Raw genomic sequence first — 22,264 nt, 5'->3', positions numbered from 1 at the left:
AAAGTTCTTTCTCACACCTTGTGCCATTTTGGATGCACCTAATGCACCTGATATTTAATTTTAAAGCCAGTATTGACCGATACTGATGACATGCCAATATTATTGTGCATCCCTAGTGAAGCCCACCCACAGGCTCATGTGTTTCAAAGGGTCTTAACAAGGTCTCCAGTCTATGGCTTCTACCTGAATTAGATTAAATGCACATGTTCTCAGTGTGCATGAAAGTAAGGCAATGTGCATGAAAACATCACAGTTTAAGATAGTCAATCAACTCTTTTATTTAGTTAGCTGTTAGTTTGAATATAAAGCAAAGAATTGGTACAGACATTATCCTTACATGTATTGTTTTGCAGGCTGTCAGAGTACAGGAGAAAGAAGGCCTATAGTAGAAGTTATTACTTAGCATTTTCTGTTAACACAGATCTTTGTTTGAACATGTTCCGATGGTATTTCATTTGGCCGTGTCAGTGTGCTAACCTGATGTAACCTGACAGCATGTTTAGCGTTCATTATTACAGCAGTGCATAATAGCATAATTAGAATTGGGTTTTAGTTATTATTTTGATAAAAGATAGTGTCATTGGAATTAAACATGTCTTTCTCCAGAGATACACTACTCACAAAAAGTTAGGGATATTCGGCTTTTGGCTGAAATTTCAGGATGAACCTAAAATGCATTATAATCTTTACAGGTGAACTTAATGTGACCTTCTGTAAACTTTTGAATGCACATGTCCAACTGTTCAATGTTTCAGTACTTTTTGCACAAGTTGCTGTTCTCTAACAAGGAGTTTAACGGCAAAATTCACATCAGGTGTTTGATGCTCCAGCTCATCGAGGTTGTATTATTAGGGAACAGCTGCTGGAGACTGGGGTACCTCAAATGGAGTGGCCTGCACTTTCTCAGACCTGAACAGCTGAGTCGCCGTGTAGAGGCTCGGAGCTCTGTACCCCAGAACCTCAATGTCCTGAGGGCCGCCCTTCAAGAAGAGTGGGATGCCATGCCTCAGCAGACAATAAGTCGACTTGTGAACAGCATGAGACGTCGTTGTCAAGCTGTAATTGATGCTCAAGGGCACATGACAAGTTATTGACACTGACATTTTTTGTTGTGGTATATCCACCACTGTTGTTGGCTTTTGTTTCAAGAAATTGTGTGAGATGAGGAAATCACCAGTGTATGCTTCTACTTAAATGCCCTACTTTCATGATATAATATCACTGTAGCGTGAACTTTTCATATTTTCCATAAATTTCACCCAAAAGCCAAATATCCCTAACTTTTTGTGAGTAGTATATGTCCGCCCTATACAATGACTACATGATGGACATGTGAGTTACGAACAACAGACAATATTGTGCACAGGAGACAATTCCAAGAGCACCCAGCACTCCACTGGAATTTTTTTTTTTTTTTTTTTGGATCAGATCTTTTATTTTATTTCTTCTTTAAGAAAAAAATCCCAAAGACAGTTACAACATAAAAAGCCAGTGAGATTTGTTTCTAAAAAAAGGTTATGCATATATACATATACATATGAACACATACATATTCACACATATGTAAATGCATACGCACACATACATACATAATACATACATACATGCAGTCACAATGATAACAGTAATTGTCATTAACATCACCACCATCATTATCATTACTACTATATGTGCATGCACACATAAATATATACATACACATGCACATATGCACAAACACATATCCACACACATATATCTAAGTATATACACATGTGTGAAATGTGTCACTGGCATTCCTTAGGAATATTGTCTCCATGTTGTGAGTGAAGTGAAAATGAAAGAACAAGCAAACTAAAAAGAGACAGTGTTCCATGAGTACAAAAAAAAGAAAAAATCTTCATCTGTCATGTAATCAAGAGTGCATTAATAAGATAAAATAAGAAAAGAAAAAACAAAAATAAGAATAGAAATAAAATAACCCAACCCCCCCTCCCTGCCCCCAGGACCATCAGTGACTGCAACAACAACAAAAAAAGCAGAAAAATAGCATAATCATTCATAATTATATTCGCTCCTTCAATTTCTCAGCTGCCGACAACCATAAACTAATGTTAGATTCTTCAAATCCTACCACCCGAGCAGTGGATACCTTTAGGTAAATTATATCTAGGTATGTCAGAATCCAGCTGCTTAAAGAAAGTTTATTGGGTTGTTTCCACCTTATGGCAAGCAACTTCTTGGCTGTTGTGAGGCCAGCAAGAATGAATCTTTGGAGTTGTCTAGGTGCCGACAGCTGAGATATATCATTCAGGAGTAAATTGGGAGTGCAGGTATAGTTAAAGAAAATATATGCTATTGGACAACTGAGAGGACACATTTCTCCAAAAACACGCAAGCACCCCACTGGAATTCTGACAGACCAGTCCTACTCGATTTTCGTGGTTCTTTCGTCGGAACATATTTTTATATTTTTGGATGGATTCCCCTCAAACGCCTGCTTGGATTACTTGCCGGTTGTCCAGTCTGCCTGCATGCTCAGCCTAACCTACCTGCTGACCACCTCACCTGCCCTGCTGCTCCGCATCTGCCTGCCTGCTGCTATCTGGTAGCCCTCCTCCCCCGCTCTGCTCTTACACACCACACTCTACTGACTCTGCGTACACTGAACTGTCGAACATTCATGCCCTGATTCTGAAACTTAGCACGCTGAATCAGTTTTTCCCGAGCGCTCGCGGATAATCCTCAGGACAATGGAGCCCATGCAGCTTCTCGCTCTGCTGCTCGTCGCGTCGTTCTGCGGCAACTATGTTGCTGCTCGATCCTGGGACTGTGCATTTCTGAATGCGAACTCTCCACTTATCCTGCCCAGTTCCCAAACGCTTTTCTTTGCCGACCGCTCCTCGCAATTATTGAGTGCTTTGGCTGTATCGTCTCCTGCATTGTCTGTCAGCATGATGTGTTGCTATGTGTTGAAATCTTGTTTCACTGTGTCAACGAAGTCGCTTTCCCTCTCAATTCTGAGTTCGGATGTTAAATTAAATTGTAATCTCAAAGTGATTAAACTGCGTTGCGTGATTGTGTTACTGCTGATGCTTTCTGGAAATATCGAGCCCAATCCTGGGCCTGGTAGTGATTGTATTCAAACTCCTGCAGAATTTAAATCGAGATCTGGTCTTGGCATCATTCATTTAAATGTAAGAAGCTTATTGCCAAAAATAGACTTTGTTCGAATTTGGGCACAGACAACTAGTGCTGATTTGATCATAATTTCGGAGAGCTGGCTATCTAAATCTATAAGTGATGAAGCTGTCTCTATTGATGGTTATAATTTGTACCGTGCTGATCGCCCCAAGCGCGGTGGTGGTGTAGCTGTATACTCTAAATGCAAGTTCCATACTCAAGTTTTGATTGCTAACTCAACTCCTAAGCAATTTGAATTTTTGACCCTGCAAGTTGAGTTATCCAAGGGGTGCAATGTTACTGTTGTAGGTTGTTACAGGCCCCCATCTGCAACAAAGGAAACCCTGGCCTCTTTATCTGATATTCTGTCCAAACTACCCGACAGTGAGCTGATTCTCTGTGGTGACCTGAATCTGGACTGGCTGTCTGCTGCATCAAATGAACTTAAGGCGTATTGTAACTCAATGAATTATACCCAGCTAATTGATTTACCTACTCGCCCAAATGCAAAGTGTCCTGAAAAGTCCACTCTTATTGATGTTTTCATTACGAATAATCCCCACAGGTATACATCTGTTAGTGTTTTTCCCAATGATGTGAGTGATCATTGTGTCATCGCCTGTATTAGGGATGCAAAAATTCCTAAGTCCAAGCCTCGGTATATTACTAAACGTGATGCAAAGCATTTCAGTGAACAGGGTTTTTTGCAAGATTTGTATCATGCAAACTGAAACAGGGTTTCCCTTATTCCTGATGCTGAAACTGCTTGGTCCTTTTTTCTTGACCTGTTTATGCCCATTATTGATAAGCATGCCCCATTCAAGAGGTTCATGGTCAAGGGCAGGGATAACCCCTGGTTCTCTGAAAACCTTAACAATATGATCCACGAAAGGAACTGTGTCTGGGCTAAAGCTAGGAAAACTAATTCTGAGTCACTTTGGGCCACCTTTAGATGTCTAAGGAATAAATGCACTGCCTTGGTTAAGAAGGCTAAATCTAACTATTTTCTTAACTTAACTACAGAGAACTTAAACAACCCCCGCAAATTCTGGCAGACAATAAAATCATTATCTCCATCTACCTCTTCGTGTCTTCCACCTTGTCTTATCTCTGACTCTGCAACCATCTATGACAAAGCTGAGATGCTTGATTGCTTTAATAAGCACTTTGTCTCATCTGGCTCCCTGTTTGTGCCCCTCACCAGCACCAGCCCTACTGCGGCTCCACTGGTTACTGAATCTCCCTCATGCAGAGAACACAGACGTATTGGTATAGGTCTGTCAGTCTCTGCTGTTGGTTGGTTCTGCAATTATCTGTCTGACAGGGCACAATGCATTAAAGCTGATGGCATCACCTCCAATGTTCTGTCTGTCCACAAGGGGGTGCCACAGGGCTCTGTGCTGGGCCCTTTACTTTTCATAATTTATATAAATGATCTGGGTAAGGATGTCCTTAATGCTGCTTTTCATTACTATGCTGATGACACTGTGATTTACTGTTGCGCGGGATCTCTGTCTCAGGCTGTTGAGTTTTTGCAGGCTGCCTTTAATCAAATAGAAACCCAACTCCTGCAGTTAAGACTCGTACTCAATGCTAACAAAACTAAAATGATGGTCTTTTCTAAATCCAAATCGAACCCCAAGTCCTTGCCTGCTGTATATATGGCTCAGGGAATTCCTATTGAGACGGTTTCTTCCTTTAAATACCTTGGTATAATACTGGATGATGATTTGTCTTTTAAGCCACACATTGAGAACCTATCTAAAAAGCTGAAGGTAAGGCTGGGTTTCTATTTCAGAAACAGAACCTGCTTCTCTTTTAACTCCAGAAAAAGGCTTGTTGCTGCTACATTCTTGCCAGTGCTTGATTATGGTGATGTACTTTATATGAATGCCTGTTCCACTTCATTGCATATGCTGGATGCCTCTTATCATGGTGTGCTAAGGTTCATAACTGGTTGCAGATCACTCACTCACCATTGCATTCTATATAAAAAGGTAGGTTGGCTGTCCTTGTCGGCTCGAAGGTTTCAACATTGGTACACCTTCATTTACAAAGCTTTAGTTGGTCTGTTACCTTCATATCTCTGTTCATATCTCACCATCTCTTCAAACTCATCCTACAGCTTGCGCTCTCAGGACTACCTTACCACCTCAGTTCCACGAGCTCGTACTGAGTTTGGGAAGAGAGCATTCGCTTACTCTGCTCCTTCAACCTGGAATGGTCTCCAAAAAACTCTTAGGCTTAATACTCTCATTACCATGTCTAGTTTTAGAACTCTTATCTCAGACCTGGTAATATCTGAAAGGGGAGTATGCAAATGCTTCCCTGTTTGATTCCTCGTTCTGACCCCTGCTTGTTTTCTGGTTAATGATCCTGCCTGATGTGTATACTACGCTGATTTCCCCTCCACATCCCTTTTTCCCTTTCCATCTCTTGCCCCATCCTTGACTTTTAACTGCCCCCTCCCAGCCCGGCTGTTTCTTGCTTGCTCTTGCTCTTATATCCTTCTGCATTTATGTTTTATGTCATCCCAGCCTTCCTGTGCTATCTTATTCTCTTCTTTATCCAGGGTTTTTCCTGCATATAAAATTACGAGGCGGCCGCCTCAGCCTAATTTCGTGCCGCCCCCGGCTCTCAAAACTCTGACGTCGGGAAAATTGTTATTTTCTGACAAGCGCCGTGGTAGATGGATGTCATTTTAACTGCAGTTGCAGCATTGCGCCGATGTGGTGGCGCTGTATCAACAAGAGTGCACTGGAAGTCGCTGCCAAAACTGCCAAAGAGGAAGAGCAGAGCCGAGAAATAGAAATTCCCTTCCTAGAGGATTTTGTTTTGTGTTTCGGTTTCTTCGCTAGTGTGTGTGTGTGTGTTAATCGGCATCCTGGTAGTGGAAGTGAAAATGCAGGCACATTGCAGGGGGTACGTGAAAACATAGGCGGAAATCCCGGGGGTGTCGGGGGGGACAAGACCCCTCCATCCATAAATTTTGAATAATATAGTAATATTCAATGAAAGTGCAATGCAAGCGGTGCTAATTATAAATGTAAAATAGTGTGTTTTTAAGTGTTTAAAAGTTATGACCTCCCCCCATGCCTCACAGTGGTTTGGTCCGCATCCTGCTGCCGGCAGAGTGGCAGCTCGGTAACTTTCAGTCAGTCCGTCAGCCTGAGAGGCAGCAGCCTGATGAGAACTAGCTAGAAAACCTCCTCAAGTGAAAGCCAGTGAGTCATTTATCACACCACTTGGTCACCAAGCACAAGGCTGTAATATGAAAAGCGATATTTTCCCCCTGCTTGGTCCAAAACCTGCCTCTTTCAGCTCTTTGTTTAAGCTAATAGCTAATGTTTGTTTCCAAGCTGAAGTGAGTGCAGGACAGTGAGGGAGAGAGAGGACAGACCACAGGAGGAGCAGATACTGAGCTTTTTATTCTTTCAAAAAGTCTGTCAGGATATTAATGTCAGAAATAGTTCATATTTTACTGATATTTTGAGTTTGTCTCTAGATAGATATCTATTTTTTGCATTTTAAACTGCATTATTTTGTGGCATAGTTTCATTTCATTTTCTTATTTGCTCTAAAAGGGACAGTGTACAGCTCAAACATATACTGTATGTCACTATTTGATGCCATATCTTGCTTTGTTTTTTGTTGACACTACAACAATTTTTTTTGAAGAATAGTTTGATGTAGTTGGATTATTCAAGGTATTTCCTGTAGTTTTTGAGCTTATTTTGAGTTTCTAGTTCTTGTAAAGCTACTTTGATGGACTGTAGTGGAAATAGAACAGTGAGTAAAGAAATTAGGATTATTGCTTTTAATAGCATTATTTAAAACCTATGAACACTGGCCTAGCTTGTCTATTCAGAGAAGAGGTATCACTTCGGCTTATTTTTCAATCTGTGTTATCACATGCATACTACTGCTCATTCATTGGTAGCTGAATTGTTAGGTCTGTTTGATAAGTAATTTACATTTTTAAAATAATAATAATTTAACATATTGTTAACATAAACATACACTAACACTAAATACCGAGTGTTTGAGCAACATATCTCCTCTGTGCTAGAAAAGGTCCGTGGTAAAAAGTCCCCCCTCCCCTCCCCCGCATGATCAGGATGGTACCACCTCTGCCTCAATTTGAGCCAGGAAAAACCCTGTCTTTATCTCCCCCTGGCTGCTGCTTGCGTGCATGCTCTCTTGCTCTTTTATCTTTCTTTTATTCTTTTTGTTTGTAATCTTGTCCTGCTCTGGTTGTTCTTGGTCTTATGTTTGTATGTTGTTGTTTTTATGTCAGGTGATGCTCGTAAAAGAGCTCTTGGAGCTCAAGCTTCTTCCTGGTAAAATAAAGGCTAAATAAAAAATAAATAAATAAATAAAATATACCTCCACTGACTGCTAATCATTGCCATCATGCCCTGGTGCTTGACTCTGCATGGCGAGCTCATGGCATGCTTTGGAGAGATGACTGAAACCAAGCCTTTTATTCATTCTGCTGCACTTTCCTTAGTCTATGTTGCTCTGACAGTGTTTGTAATAACACGTCCCCTCCCTTCGTAAGATGTGAGTTTGGTTTAAAACGAGTGGTTGTGGAGGAAAGGGTGTGATCTGTAAACAGTAGATAAGCATGGAGGAATGGCCGTTAGCATGCTGAATGGGCTTAATGGAAGACTGTTGATAAGAACTGAACCTCTTCCTGCCTCTCCAGTAATGATAGCCAGACAGCAAGTCAAGTCCCAATCCCTAAACTTTGAGATTCAATTCTTTAACATAATGTGCTCTTCACCAAACTTAATGTAATAATTTATTTTACCTTTTTTTGCTCTGTATATGCAAATTATTGCAAATGGTTCCACTGACACACCCCATTTCAATCAGTTTATCAATCAATTTGAGTATAAAAAGGTTCTAGAATGACTAACTACTTCTGCATTTAGTTTATTCCCGTGAGTATTTTATTTTTTTCACTTGCTCCTTTCACAGCTGACCTCCCCCTCCTATCCCTCTTCATACACACACACACACATTCCTCTGCCCTGTTCTCCGTAGCGTGCACACAAATGCCTCTGTCTATCCAACTTTAACTCTCTGAGCTAATTTCCTGAGGGTAATTTCCGTAGCTTTCCTTATACCACTAGAGAGCCTGCAAGCAAAGGTTAATTGCTTAATCTTTGGTGCTGGGAAAGTCGCCGATCAAGTCTCTCAGAGTCAAAAAGACTGAAGTCACAAATCATCTTCAAGTCAAAGTATTTCTTGAATTTTTTTTTTTCAAGTTGAGTCTAAAGTCATCAAATTTATGACTTGAGTCCTCATCCCTAGCAACCACCCACTGAGACCCTAACAACCATTTAGTTTCAACCCTAGCAACCACTAGCAATCACCTAGCAACCATTAAGTGACAGCAACGACTATCAATCATCAAGCAAACAACTAGTGACACTAGTAATCACCTAGCAAACATTATTATTCGCCTGGCTTCCAGCTAGTAGAACCATAGTAGCCACTATCAATCACCCAGTAACCACCATTAATCACATAGCAACCAACCAGTGACACCCTAACAACAACTAGTAACTAGTAACTGCAACTACCTTGCAGCCACCTAGTGACACCTTAGCAACCACCAGTAATCACCTAGCAATCCGCCAGTGACACTGTAACAACAACTATTAATCACCTAGTGACCACCAGTGACACCCAAGCAACCATAAGAAATCACCTATCATTCAGCTAGTGACACCCTAGTAACCACTAGTAATCACCTACCAATCAGCTAATGACACTCCGGCAACCACTAATAGTCACCTAGTAACGACTATTAATCACATAGCAACCAACCAGTGACACCTTAACAACTCCTAGTAATTACTTAGCAGCCACCTAGTGACACTCTAGTAACCACTGGTAATCACCTAGTAACCAGCTAGTGACACCTTAGCAACCACCGAGTGACCAGGTGACAAACTAGCCACACAGACCATGAGTCGGTGTAAACAAAAAGTACAAAAAGTATACCAAATTGATAGTGCATATGTCAGCTGGTCTTGTCATGCATCACTATAAAGAATCCTTTGCTGCAGCCAAACCACGTACAGCACAGCAAAAAAGACAAGCTCTTTTTTGGAAGCTTTACGCCCAGACAGTGGAAACATTGCACTGCTGGTCGGTGTAGCAGAATGTGAACTAGCTGGTATGGAAAGGTTGCAGAGTGTCAGGCGATCTTGTTTTTCTCTCCTCCAGTCATGGCTTCATATCTGACTATGACTCATAGTACAAACAGCAACAACAAGCTCTGCTAGTCAGGCTGAGCAAGCCAGCTATAAATAGATATAATGCATTCTAACCTGACCTCCTCTTTAAAAAGCATGAAAAAGTTCATGCATATGATGTATGATATGCTGCAAATGTGAAATTAGAAGTTTTGTCAGATTTGTCTGTTCAGTAGAGACAGAGTTGGAAATATGTTTTATGACATAACTTGATTTGACAGTTGGTCACAGTAAGCATATTCACACGAGTTAATACAGAACAGGATCGATACATTATGACAAACAGCTTTTATTGTTATTGTGCCTGATGTAATAGTAGATCCATTTTAGATAACTTTAGATAATTTATTTTTTTACAAACTTTGATCAACCTTTTTTGAAACAAGCTGTTTCTTTCAGCCTTTTTAAATTGAACTGAAAGTTATTAACTGGTAGAATTATAAAGTCCTTAGAACATCTTACATTTGGTTTGAAGCTCTGAACATCTGCTTAGACTGGATGCTTCTTTGGCTGCCTGGCAGGTACACAGATACACCGATCTTAGATATCTGGTCGGAAATTAACAGTCACTTTAGTTTTTAAAGTCCTATAGCCTTTATAATCTCACAGTGGCTGCGTCTGCTCCCACATATCCCTTTCTTATTCCATGTGAAGAAATATGCTGGATTTGTACACTATCTAAAATTTTGGCACTTTTGTTCATTGTGCATAAATACCTCTTGGCCCACTCACTGCTGATGCACTGCATCTGCCACCATTCATTCTTCATAGCCATGATTCATAGTGTGCTGGACATGATGTTACCATGGTTCTGTCTGTCTGTAGGTAGAAACCATGATAGAAACTTGATACTGACACCACAGGTTCCTCCTGTACAGGAGGTGATCTAAATGCAGAAAAATTATCTATATCTCCCATGTGTTTTGTGAAGACAAGTATGCTCACATAAATACCAGCCACTTAATGTGTTAATGACGTGTGTGTGTGTGTGTGTGTGTGTGTGTGTGTGTGTGTGTGTGTGTGTGTGTGTGTGTGTGTGTGTCTTTGTCTCTCTCACTCTCTCTCAGTTGGAGGAGTGCACCCTCCAGTTGGCTTCTAACGGGAATTACCTGGATCTTGATTCCTCACTGGTAGAGCAGAGAGATGACCTCGACAGCTTCTACGAAGATGTGGGGTAAGGACGGATGATCTTTCCTTCTGTCTCTGTCTTTTTCTGTCACTTTCTTAACATTCTAGACTTTATTTTCATGGGTTAGTGTTGGATGAAACATTAGGTGTTAAAATTTGGTGATATCCTGTCTGGGTTGTGACCCACATACTTGCAATTTCCAACACCAGCATTATCTTGGTTTTAAGCGCGATCCTGGCATTATCTGGGAAGAAGGGTTTGACACAGGAGTTATCCCCTTTTTTAAAATTAAAATCATAGTTTTGATATGCAAGTAGTCATTTCTCTTGCCTGCAGAATTTATATCAGTGTGAAACAAGAAAGCATATCATTCATGAAGACAATCAAACATATTAAAAGACAAAGAATAACATACAGAGTGGCAGGTGGAAGGTAGACAGGGAAATGCTGTTTGCTGTTTTTCATTCATAAACTCTGTTGCCCACCATGACTCAGGCAATGACAGGCTATCACACATTTCTATCACACACACATGTATATATGTGTGTGTGTGTGTGTGTATATAGGGGTATATAGGGCTGTGGCTGGGGTGGGTGTTGTCTTTTAGGATCCTTTTGGCTCTGCGCAGGCAGCTCACCTCCCCGATATCACTGGTGCTTGGTAGATGAGTATCAATGATGTTTTGGGCAGTTTTAATCACCCGTTGCAGAGTCTTCCTGTTCTGGGCCGTGCACATCCCATGCCAGTTTGTGATGTTTCCAGTCAGGATGCTTTCAATCGCTCCTTTGTAGAAGTTGACAAGAACTTGGCGTGGGAATTTAGCTTTCTTAAGTTTCCTTAAGAAATACAGCCGTTTCTGAGCTTTTTTAACCAGGGCAGAGATATGTGAAGTCCATGTCAGGTTCTCTGTTATGTTGATTCCCAGGAACTTGAAACTGCTCACTTGCTCCACCTCAGCTCCATTGATGTAGACAGGGTTGTGGGTCTTTGCCTCCTTTTTTCTAAAATCAACTATCAGCTCTTTGGTTTTTCTGACGTTGAGCAGTAGGTTGTTTTCTGTGCACCATTCTGCAAGATGGTTGATTTCCTCCCGATATGAAAACTCATCATTGTTGGAGATCTGGCCAATGATGGTGGTGTCATCTGCGAACTTCACAATAGAGTTCTCTCCATGTCGGGGGTTGCAGTCGTGGGTGTACAGCGTGAACAAGAGGGGGCTGAGCACACAGCCCTGGGGCGCTCCGGTGTTGAGCATTAGAGTGGAGGAGGAGAGACTGCCAATCTGAACTGACTGGGGTCTGTTTGTGAGGAAGTCCAGTATCCAGTTGCAGAGGGTGGTACTGATGCCCAGAGTGTTCAGTTTTCCAATCAGCTTCATGGGGGAGATTGTGTTGAAAGCTGAGCTGAAATCAACAAACAGCATTCTGATGTAGGTGTTGCTTTTCTCAAGGTGAGTGAAGACTGAGTGGAGAGCAGTGGAGATGGCATCCTCTGTGGATCTGTTGGTTCTGAATGCAAACTGCTGAGGGTCCAGACTGGCAAGGATGTTGTTCTTTATGTGCTGGAGAACCAGTTTCTCAAAGCACTTCATCAGGATGGGGGTGAGTGCCACAGGGCGGTAGTCATTTAGATCAGACACTGCAGACTTTTTAGGCACAGGGATGATGGTGGCTGTCTTGAAGCAGGTGGGAACACTGTCCTGTGACAGTGATATGTTGAAAATGTCAGTAATGACATCTACTAGCTGGTTGGCACATGTTTTTAGTACACGGCCAGGGATGTTGTCAGGCCCAGCAGCTTTACTCATATTCACTTTCAGCAGGACTTTCTTCACATCCACTGTGGATACTGACAGTGGCCGGTCCTCTGGAGGCGGAGTAGACTTTACAGCTGACTCTCTGTTGAGGAGATCAAAGCGAGCATAAAATGTGTTTAGCTCGTCTGGTAACGTGACCTCACACATGATGGGAGCGCTCCTGCTTTTGTAGCCTGTAACACTTTTGACTGCTTGCCACAAGTCTTTGCTGTTGTTGGTGTTGAGGTCTCTCTCCAGTCTCTGCTGATGCCTTCGCTTTGCCTCCTTGATGCCAGCTTTCAGTTTTGCTCTGGCAGTGTTGTAGGCTTCTTTGCCACCTGACTTAAAGGCAGCTTACTTGGCTCTACATAGAGCTCTCACCTCTCCATTCATCCAGGCTTTCTCATTAGGGAATGATTTAACTGTCCTTGTTTTTACCACATCATCAGCACATTTGCTGATGTATGATGTCACTGATGATGTGCATTCTTCAAGGTCGATATGGTTCTCCTGGGTAGCAGCATCTTTAAACAGTCTTGCAGAGCTGCTGTAGCTTCATCTGTCCACACTTTAACTGTTTTTACAGTTGGTTTGACCCTTTTTGTCAGCTGGATGTAGGTAGGCAGGAGAAGCAGGGAGATGTGGTCTGACTGGCCAAAATGAGGACGAGGGAGGGCTCTGTAGCTGCCAGGAACATTGGTGTAGACATGGTCCAGTGTGTTGTTTCCTCTGGTGGAGATGTGGACATGTGCTGGTGGAATCTAGACAAAACAGTTCTGAGGTCTGTTTGATTAAAATCCCCAGCAACAATAATAACAGCATCTGGCTGTTTTGCCATGTGACTGCTGATGACCTCATACAATTCCTGGAGTGCATTTATTGAATTTGCATCCGGTGGAATGTAAACAGCAGTAACAAACACACTGGTGAATTCTCTAGGCAGGTAATATGGCCGACATCTGAGCAGTAAAAACTCAATGTTAGGTGAACATTTTCCATCCACTCTGACTGCACCTGTGCACCAAGCATCATTGATGTACACACAGAGCCCGCCCCCTCTCGTCTTACCGGAGTCTTGTGTTCTGTCGGCCCGGAACAGGCTCCGCCCGTCCAGTGTTGAAGCCTCATCCGGTATATTGTTATGGAGCCACGTCTCTGTCAGGATGAGAGCACCACAGTTCCTGGTTTCATTCTGCTGAGTTAGCCTGAGCCTTATCTCATCCATTTTATTTTCCTGCAACTGGACATTTGCCAGGAGTAGGCTGGGTAGTGGGCCAGCCTTGGGTCCAAGCCTTTTTAGCTTAAGTCTTACACCGGCTCGTTTCCCTCTCTTCCTGGGCCAACCACACTTGTTTTGGTTGTCAGATCTTGAGATGCCGAGATGCCAAGATCGTCTCAAGGTCAATCCAATTATTGCACTTCCTCTTCTCTTATATATATATATATATATATATATATATATATATATATATATATATACAGTACAGGCCAAAAGTTTGGACACACCTTCTCATTCAATGCGTTTTCTTTATTTTCATGACTATTTACATTGTAGATTCTCACTGAAGGTATCAAAACTATGAATGAACTGGCGCGACCTAATTAAATTTTAACTCGCACCTTAAAAAAATTAGGTCGCACGCTGGAGCCCTGGCCTGACTGACCTTCAGTTCTTAAAGTAATGATGGAATGTCGTTTCTCTTTACTTAGCTGATTGGTTCTTGCCATAATATGAATTCTAACAGTTGTCAAATAGGGGTGCTGTTACAGCTGTGTACCAACCTGACTTTAGCACAACACAACTGATGGTCCCAACCCCATTAAGAAGGCAAGAAATTCCACAAATGAACCCTGACAAGGCACACCTGTGAAGTGAAGACCATTTCAGGTGACTACATCATGAAGCTTACTGAGAGAAGGCCAAGGGTTTTCACCGCTGTCAACAAAGCAAAAGGTGGATACTTTGAAAAATGTAAAATGTAAAACATATTTAGAGTTATTTAACAATTTTTTCTTTGCTACATAATTCCATATATCTTACTTCATATATTTGATGTCTTCAGTATGTATTTACAATGTAGAAAGTAGTAAAAATAAAGAAAAAACATTGAGTGAGAATGTGTGTCCAAACGTTTGATTGGTAGTGTACATTTATAGTGACTGGCTAATAGGGAATGGCTCTATGTCAGTGAATTGATCGAAATACTGAAGAAGATAAAGAAGATATTGTGTTCACATATTCAAATGAAGGGGAATCCCATGGATTATGAGTGAATGAATTGTCCATACTCACAATGAAACCAGTTTTCAGTGGAAAATGGTGTAGAGCAGAAAAATGTGGTGATATTTGCAATGCTCTAATGCTTATTTTAAATGAGTGTTGGGAATGTGTTATCCTCATAACATAATAATGATAATGTATTTGTATAGCACCTCTCATACATTCAGTGTAGCTCAAAGTGCTTTACAGTAAAAGGAGTAATTATTAAAACAAGTGCAATAAAACAGTAAAAACAATAAAATCATAAACAACAGTAAAAACAAGAGCACAACATTAAAAATCAAAACAATAAAAACTGTTAAAATACATTAAAACAACCAATAGTTAAAAGGTACAAGGTCACAGCTAGTTAAAAGCCAGCTGAAATGAATAAATATGTATGTTTTGAACTTGCTATCGAACCTGCCTCCCTCATATCTTTGGGGAGGTTGTTCCTCGGCAGAGGAGGGTACATGAAAAACGCTGCATTCCCAAATTGTTAACTTGATAGTTTGCACTTTCTTTTACCAACACCTGCTGGGTTAGAGTTAGGGATAGGGTAAGACAAAATAGAATGTCTTGTGTTTATCTAAAATGATTTAATCACAACATAAACAATACAGTTCATCTTAGTTTCTAATATTTTCAGTTCCATTATTAAAAAGTTCATCTCAAACTTAACAATTAATGTAAAAACAATGAACAATAAAGTGTATTAGGTAGTGTATTAGTATTAGTTTCATGCTTAAATTGTATTTGCTTAGCTATCGCCTTGTGTAGTAAGTCAGACTGACTATCTACCCTTATGTAATATGTTTTACAAATGTTATACTCAGGACGATATGAATACAATGAATGAATATGAAGGGCAAGACATAATCCATTCTAGCCCTCTCATATACATACATGTTATTTTACTAAGGCTATATAAAGGACACATGGGCTTGTGGTATCAATGAGAGAATTACTGTCAGTAATTTCCACAACTACAGTAACAGCATTTTTTAAATCTCAGCAACCTGAAACAGAACTGTAGTTCACTTGAGCTGTAGTAGGCCAAACTGAACTATAGTGGGCCACCACAGTTGGATACAGCCATGGAAACACTGCTGCATGGCTAACTACCTCTACTATCATCATCATCCCATAATAACTGAGGCAATTGGATCATTGGAAATTTCAGGATGTTGACAGCAACCATGGTAGGATTGTTTGTGATTTGATCTTGGTACTTCACAGTTCTCATGACCACTCCTAACTTTTCCTTACTCCTCCTAAATTTTCTTGACTGCTCCTAAATTTTTGGAGCTGCTTTTAGTGTTAAAACACTTAATGAAATGATCTTGGAGTCCTAAAGTTGGGTTTGGCATGCCCAGTGTTTTTAGGAGTAGCTCCTACATCAGAGAGTTAGGAGCTACTTTTAGCCTGTGAGATGTTTTGAAATATGGACCTTGGTGTACTGACTGGGTAGTTATTGCTGCTCAGTATGTCGGTATCACTCTGTCATTCACAGGGGTTACTGGGTAACACCAGATGCAAACACCAAACACATATACATGCACTTTATGCAGCATCTACACACAAATGATCACTCTGTGTCACACAAACACAGACATCTGAGTCAGAGCACATCAATCTGTCCCTGAACAGTGTTTGGCTCATCACTCAGAAAAGGGATATTACTCATTATGTGTTACTCATTTCAGAAGTAATATTATTTATGTACTTCCTCCCACTTGGCAGCAAAAATGAGATATCAGTGCCATTTCTTCTTCAGTCTGCCTCTCTACTTCTAACAATGACTGTTTGTTTTTTTTTGCATGTATGTTGTTCCAGCTGACGTTCTGGCAGCCTTAGAGAAGAACATTGGGTATTAAATGGAGGGAGGTGCACACATGATTTGAAACAAGACTGGAACTGGAACATTTGTGTGTGTGATTGCTCTGATGATGCTGTGACTAAAAAAACCTCAAGCATGTTCCTTTTTTTAGTCTTAGACAAACACTCACAATGCCCCTCTCTCTCCTCTTTCCTGTCTCTTTTCTTTTTTCCTCTCTGTCACTCTCCCCTTTCTTCACTCTTTCCTCTCTTTCTTCTCTCTCTCTCTTGTGCTCTCATTCTTTCCATACCTCTGTGCTGCCGTTCTTTCCATGCTTTAATCCCAGCAGGCCACAGTCTTGTTATATTGGTTATATATATGGCAGTGCTGCCAACAGTGGAAAGTGTCCAGTACACGTATTGGTTCTCTTAACCCTCTGAAACCCAGGAGCTTTTTTTTTTGTTTGTTTGTTTTTGGGGGTGGGGGGAGGTGTGTGTGTGTGGTGTGTAATTTTCTATTAAAATATGCTAATTTTCTTGTGATTTTTGTGTAACTTAAAGTGAAATCAGTGATTATCTTGTGGCAGTTTTGTTGTACTTTTCCTGTCATGTCTTCTAAAGGCTGAATTATGCTTCTGCGTAAGAAGAGCGTACGGGGGTTGTGCAAAGCTTACAGGGGTTGTGCGACTGCCGCAGAGCCTTGCCGCGCGCCTCCCAAAAATTGTAAGTACGCGGACCCTACACAGCCTCACAAGAGCTGTGATTGGTCCGCCGAAGTACATCATTTCCGGCATTTCGTTGCAACTGGCATCACATCCTGTTGTACGCGGAAGCATAATCTGGCCTTAACGGTTCAAGAGTCAATTTGATGGAACTCTGTTGAAAAGGTGTACCCATAGTCATCACATCTGTTTGTGTATTGTGTGTGTTTTGTAGAAAGTGTGTTTATTGTAGGACATGTTCAACCAAAGGGGCCTTAGTGCAACACCCTCACCTGCACTGCACCACCCTCTGTGATAGTGCAGTGCAGTGTCTGTTCAGGACAGACTGATTGCTTGGCCTCCAGTATTTCTGGTGAACTGCTCATTTAAACAACTTCACACTTCACACTGTGTGTGTGTGTGTGTGTGTGTGTGTGTGTGTGTGTGTGTGTGTGTGTGTGCGCTGTTGACACTGCACTTTCTTGGGTTGTCAGTAATACACCTGCCAAGTGTGAAGGACAGACAGCATGCATGTTTGTGTGTGTGTGTGTGTGTATACAGTCAACACTGCCCTCCCTTGGGTCCCCAGCAACACCTTCCAAGTTTGAAGTCAATGGGGTGAACAGTTGTGGAGGTAATCAAGCCATAGACACACACAGATTCCTCCATTTATAGTTTGATGATGGATGTGGGTGCACACAGTCTATTGAGAGTGAAAGCAATCTTACTGTCTGAGATCAGGAAAGATTTTACTTACAGTATGTGGGTGGGCACTCTTTATGCTACCTTAAAGTCCCCATGAAATGACCTCACATGACTTCTACTTCCTGTAAAACAGTATCTGGGTGTAAATTAAAATTTCAACCAATGAAACCTTCACAATTTTTTAAATATCCTCTCTCATCCAGCTATCCCTTCAAGTAAAATTGTGTTTCTCTTCCAAATGGATATCCTCTTGGTTTGCACTTGTGAATGATCCTTCTCTGCACTGTGTCCTGCCCAAACTATCAACAGGAAATACATCAAATCAGGAAAGTAAGATTCCATGTCATGGGGTCTTTAAGGAAGCGCTCCCAAAAAGTGCCAGTGTGTTGTGGTTTCTAGGTAGGGATTGACAGAGTAATTTTTAGAGCCCTCGCATCTGTGGCAGAGGGCCCTATTGTATCTGTACTGTTTTTTCTTCTCCTTTACTATTATTACGTTCAAGTAAACCTTAATTTGACCCCCTAAACATGCTCAGAACCTCACCAAATTTGGCACACAGGCCAAGTCTGGCAAAAAATTTGATAAAATGGACAAACGGACCCCCTAAGTGCAAAAATGGGATTGGTAGCACCACCTAGATCCCCCCCAAAATCAACAAAAGTCCACAATTTACGCTGCAAAGTCACGTTCTCGCCCAAAATTTTGCTTTGAACAAAATCTATCTCCTCCCAGGGCGTAAATGGCAGTGGCTTGAAAATGTAATACATGACAGAGGACACAGTGCTTATCAAAAATTCTGCAGGGTTTATTATTATTCGAATCGTTTGGGTTTTATAAGCCCTCAAAGTCGGAGTGGCCAAAACCAAAACCTTGTTTTTTCCCCGGTAAAAGATAGCAGTTTGGTGTGAAGAGGCTGACACTGGGCACTAATTAGGCCCCTTGCAGTCTAAAGTAAAAGTCTGCGGCTTTGAAAACTATGCCGATGGAAAGAGGACGAAAATTCCTTCAAAAATATGTTATTTTAATGTCCATTTGACCAAGTTTGTGGGAGCTATGAAGAGTTTTCAAACATTTTTGACTCTGGTGTGCTCTGCTCTGCACTCTGCTACCCCTTTTCCACCAGGGCTGGTTCGGAGCCGGTGCCTGACTTAGCACCAGTTTTTTTGGTTTTCCACCGCCCAAGCAGGGGCCAAACTGGTTCCAATCTGGTGCTTGGCAAGCACCGACTCCGAGCAGGGGCTAAACAGGAGCCAGAGAAAGAACTGATGACGCGGTCCACCGCATCATTGGTGGGCGGACTTACAGACTCAAACGGGAGCAGCGATCGCTATAAACGTAAAGCTAAACATACTCACCGTTCGTTCCGACCACGAATACGACGGGTAGCCGGCAATAATTGCGTTTTTTGCCTCTGGACCGCAATGTAGGCTTGTAAACACACAAGCAGTATTTGCATCACTACGGTGGGTCGTCCATGTTTGTTGTTGCGATTCCAAGCGAGCGTCTCGCACACCCACATGATCACGTTTTACGATGACGTAATGACGTGGCTCTGACTTGGCTCTGCTTGGCTGTTGGCCGATGGAAAAGCAAACCGGTTCTTTGTTGGCACCAGTTAAGCACTGGCTCTAGCACCAGCTCCGAACTAGCACCAGGTGTTTTTTGGTGGAAAAGGGGCATGCCTGGACATGTGACTCAATCTAGCTGCCTCAGGAATGCGCACACCCATTGTACGACCTCAGAGGGAGCAGAAAACACTCTCACACTAAAACTGCCATAACTCAAATACGGTAAAAGATAGCAAAATCATGTAAATACGAGATTTATAGATCCAAATCTTGTGTCTTGTTTAAACTTTGAATAAAGTCTGTAACTGAAACGGTGACCGAGCTGTGACACCTCAAACAGGGGTGGGTTTTATGGATTTCTCCATTGGAGTGAATGAGGATTTCTCTGCCTGCATTTTGGTGTGATCATGCCACAGCTGCCAGTGCTGGTGTCAGTCACACACTACGACATCCTCGGCCTTTCAAAATAAAAGCCCCCAGCTCTTTCAAAATGAAAGCTCTTATTTTTTTCCGTAAAATCAACCCAAAACGCTGGAAAAAATGGACCATCCCCGACGGGCACGAGGTGGACGCAGGGCGCGGGTGTGAGGGCCCGCCCAACGCTGCTTGCAGCTTTAATTCCTATTATTACTGATTAGTACTGATTATTAGTAATCCAGGACCCTGATAACTGATACTCAGTGCAGACATTCATTTGCAGTCCATTTGAATTGGAGTGTCAAAATTTACAGTATTAGAAACATCAACACAAACCTTTGAATTGCTTGCCCTGAATTAACAACTGTTTTAATTAACTTTACTTGAAAAATATGCAAGGAGGTGCAAGGAGCTCCCAGTAGGAAAATATAATTAATAACTCCCCAAAACAAAACACTTCAAAATGCAGCTCTGCTGGTGCTCAACCTTAAAGTATTTGAAAGTTGAGCACCAGTATTTTAACATAAAGTATTTGTAAACAGTGTAACCCGATGGAATTACAATTTAGTTTTTGTCTTTATATTGAATTGAATATAAATTAGTAAACCCAGTCAAATTTAAAAATTATAATGCCTTTGTTCTTAGTAAGTGAAGCAACTGCTACCTTAGTGTTTTTTTTCTTTCTGTGAAACTAAATTACATACAAATCCAGTGAAAAAGGAAATAAAAAAAAATGCAACCATATTATCCTTGTTCTTGTCCGCAACATTAATCCCTCAGTCAGTTTAGCAACACCATGCACTACTTTGAGATGGCACCCATTTCTTTGACATTGCTGAGACCTCACTAAAAACACACTCACACACAGAGGAGGGTGGCAGCAGCTAGCTGGTGGATCCTGGTGCCTTGATTCGCTGTAATCAGCAGAAACTGCATTTTATTTTAGTTTTCGATTTTGTTTTATGCGAGAAAATATCAAAAGAAGGTAGTCAGCTAAGTTTTAACGTCACATAAACCCCCACAGAACATGGGTACAAATAGAACAGTGCTTTGCATCTATGATTTTGTGTCCTTGTGTGTCGCTGTAATCATTTCTTGTTGTGGCCATACCAAATGCTTCCTAAAATGTCACTCATTTCACTTAGTGCTGAGACAGTTCAAGTTTTTAAACAGGTTGCCAGTCATCAGTATAGGTCGAGGATTTAATAGTCGTTTGATCAAAACTGATGATTTGTGAGTAACAAGAAGATACAGTCATTAGTAACCATCCAGCGGTTGTCTTAATGTAAAGTTTTTACATTTGCAATCAGCAGCCACCGCACTCTGTTTTGCTTCACTTAAGTAACGGTTCCACTCACCTGCCACTTGTTCTCTGCTGCTGAAGTCACCTTGCAGTGTTTTGTGTGTCCCTAAAAAAACATCCGACTAGGAAATACTCACTTTAGTTCCACTGTGTCTTTCACATGGAGAGGTGGCTCCATCAAGCACTGGCTGAGGGATTTTTATATTGGCTATCATGTAAAACTTACAATACAAATTATTGAGAAATTATGAATATTGGCTAGCTTGTCTTATTTTTTGGCTGCTCCTGACTTTTGCGGGTGGTCTAGCCAGGGGGTCAGGGATCTTGAGGCAGGGTGCCAGATCTGAAATCAGAATTCATCTGAAGTGAATGAGACGTAGTGTTGCTCAGTACAGTCCATGTGAAGTTTTACCTGACCAGCCTCCCTATTGTCCTGTGTCCACCAGTATGAGACTGTGGTTCTATTATGAATTTCTTTTACTCAGCCAAGAGCTCAGTTGGTATTTCTATGACACTTTTCTGCTTGAATGGTTCAGACAGTCTGAGCACTCTTTTCTTTCTTTTTGTCCCATGACATCTAATCCCCATCTTTTTCGATGTCTCTTTCTTCTACAGAAAAGGGAAGAAGCCCATTCTGATCCTGAGGACTCAGCTCTCAGTCCGTGTTCACTCCATCCTGGGTAATTACCTTCCCCTCTTTTTTCTGTTCCACCCTCCTTTTCCACAGCACCATCTCTCCATCCTCTCTACCGCAGGAATGATGACTCAGGGGAAAGTAACAATCAGTAAAGAATTTCCTTTTCCTCCTTTTTTCGTACATTTTACCACAGTGATGTTTTCTTTAAGGACAAAAAACAAATCAGCAGCTGTAAATGAGGTGCTCCACTTTTCTGTCTCTGGGAAATGTGAAACACCATCCCAGTGTGGTTCCAATCATTTTACACCAAGTCTGTCAAGTCTGTTCATTATTTAGCAACATCACGATCTGCACCTAATTGTTAGAACAAAGCAAGCGTTGCAGCATTATGAAAACTAGGATTTGGTAACAGGAGATCACACTTGTAGTTTTTACTAATTAGTTAACATGGACTGCTGCCACACAGTGATGTGTAGTGACACATTTTTTTTAAGGACCTT

General features: G+C 41.4%; 1 protein-coding gene across 10 annotated transcripts in view; it reads left to right on the top strand.

Moving 5' to 3' along the window:
* Positions 1 to 22,264, top strand: part of fhod1 (formin homology 2 domain containing 1) — a 196,861-nt gene that overhangs the window by 1,550 nt on the left and 173,047 nt on the right. For all 10 annotated transcript variants that reach the window (XR_003930106.1, XM_030078385.1, XM_030078377.1 and 7 more), the window contains exons 2-3: positions 10,499 to 10,605; positions 21,743 to 21,807. Coding sequence is in view for 9 of the 10 variants with exons in the window: in XM_030078385.1 (XP_029934245.1) it covers positions 10,499 to 10,605; positions 21,743 to 21,807 (172 nt within the window). In the remaining variant the exon portion in view is untranslated. The remainder of the gene's footprint in view (positions 1 to 10,498; positions 10,606 to 21,742; positions 21,808 to 22,264) is intronic.

The sequence above is a fragment of the Myripristis murdjan genome, chromosome 3, assembly GCF_902150065.1.
Source record: "Myripristis murdjan chromosome 3, fMyrMur1.1, whole genome shotgun sequence".
Classification (NCBI taxonomy): Eukaryota; Metazoa; Chordata; class Actinopteri; order Holocentriformes; family Holocentridae; genus Myripristis; species Myripristis murdjan.
Note: the sequence above shows the minus strand (reverse complement) of the source record. Positions and strands in the feature narration are given on the sequence as shown.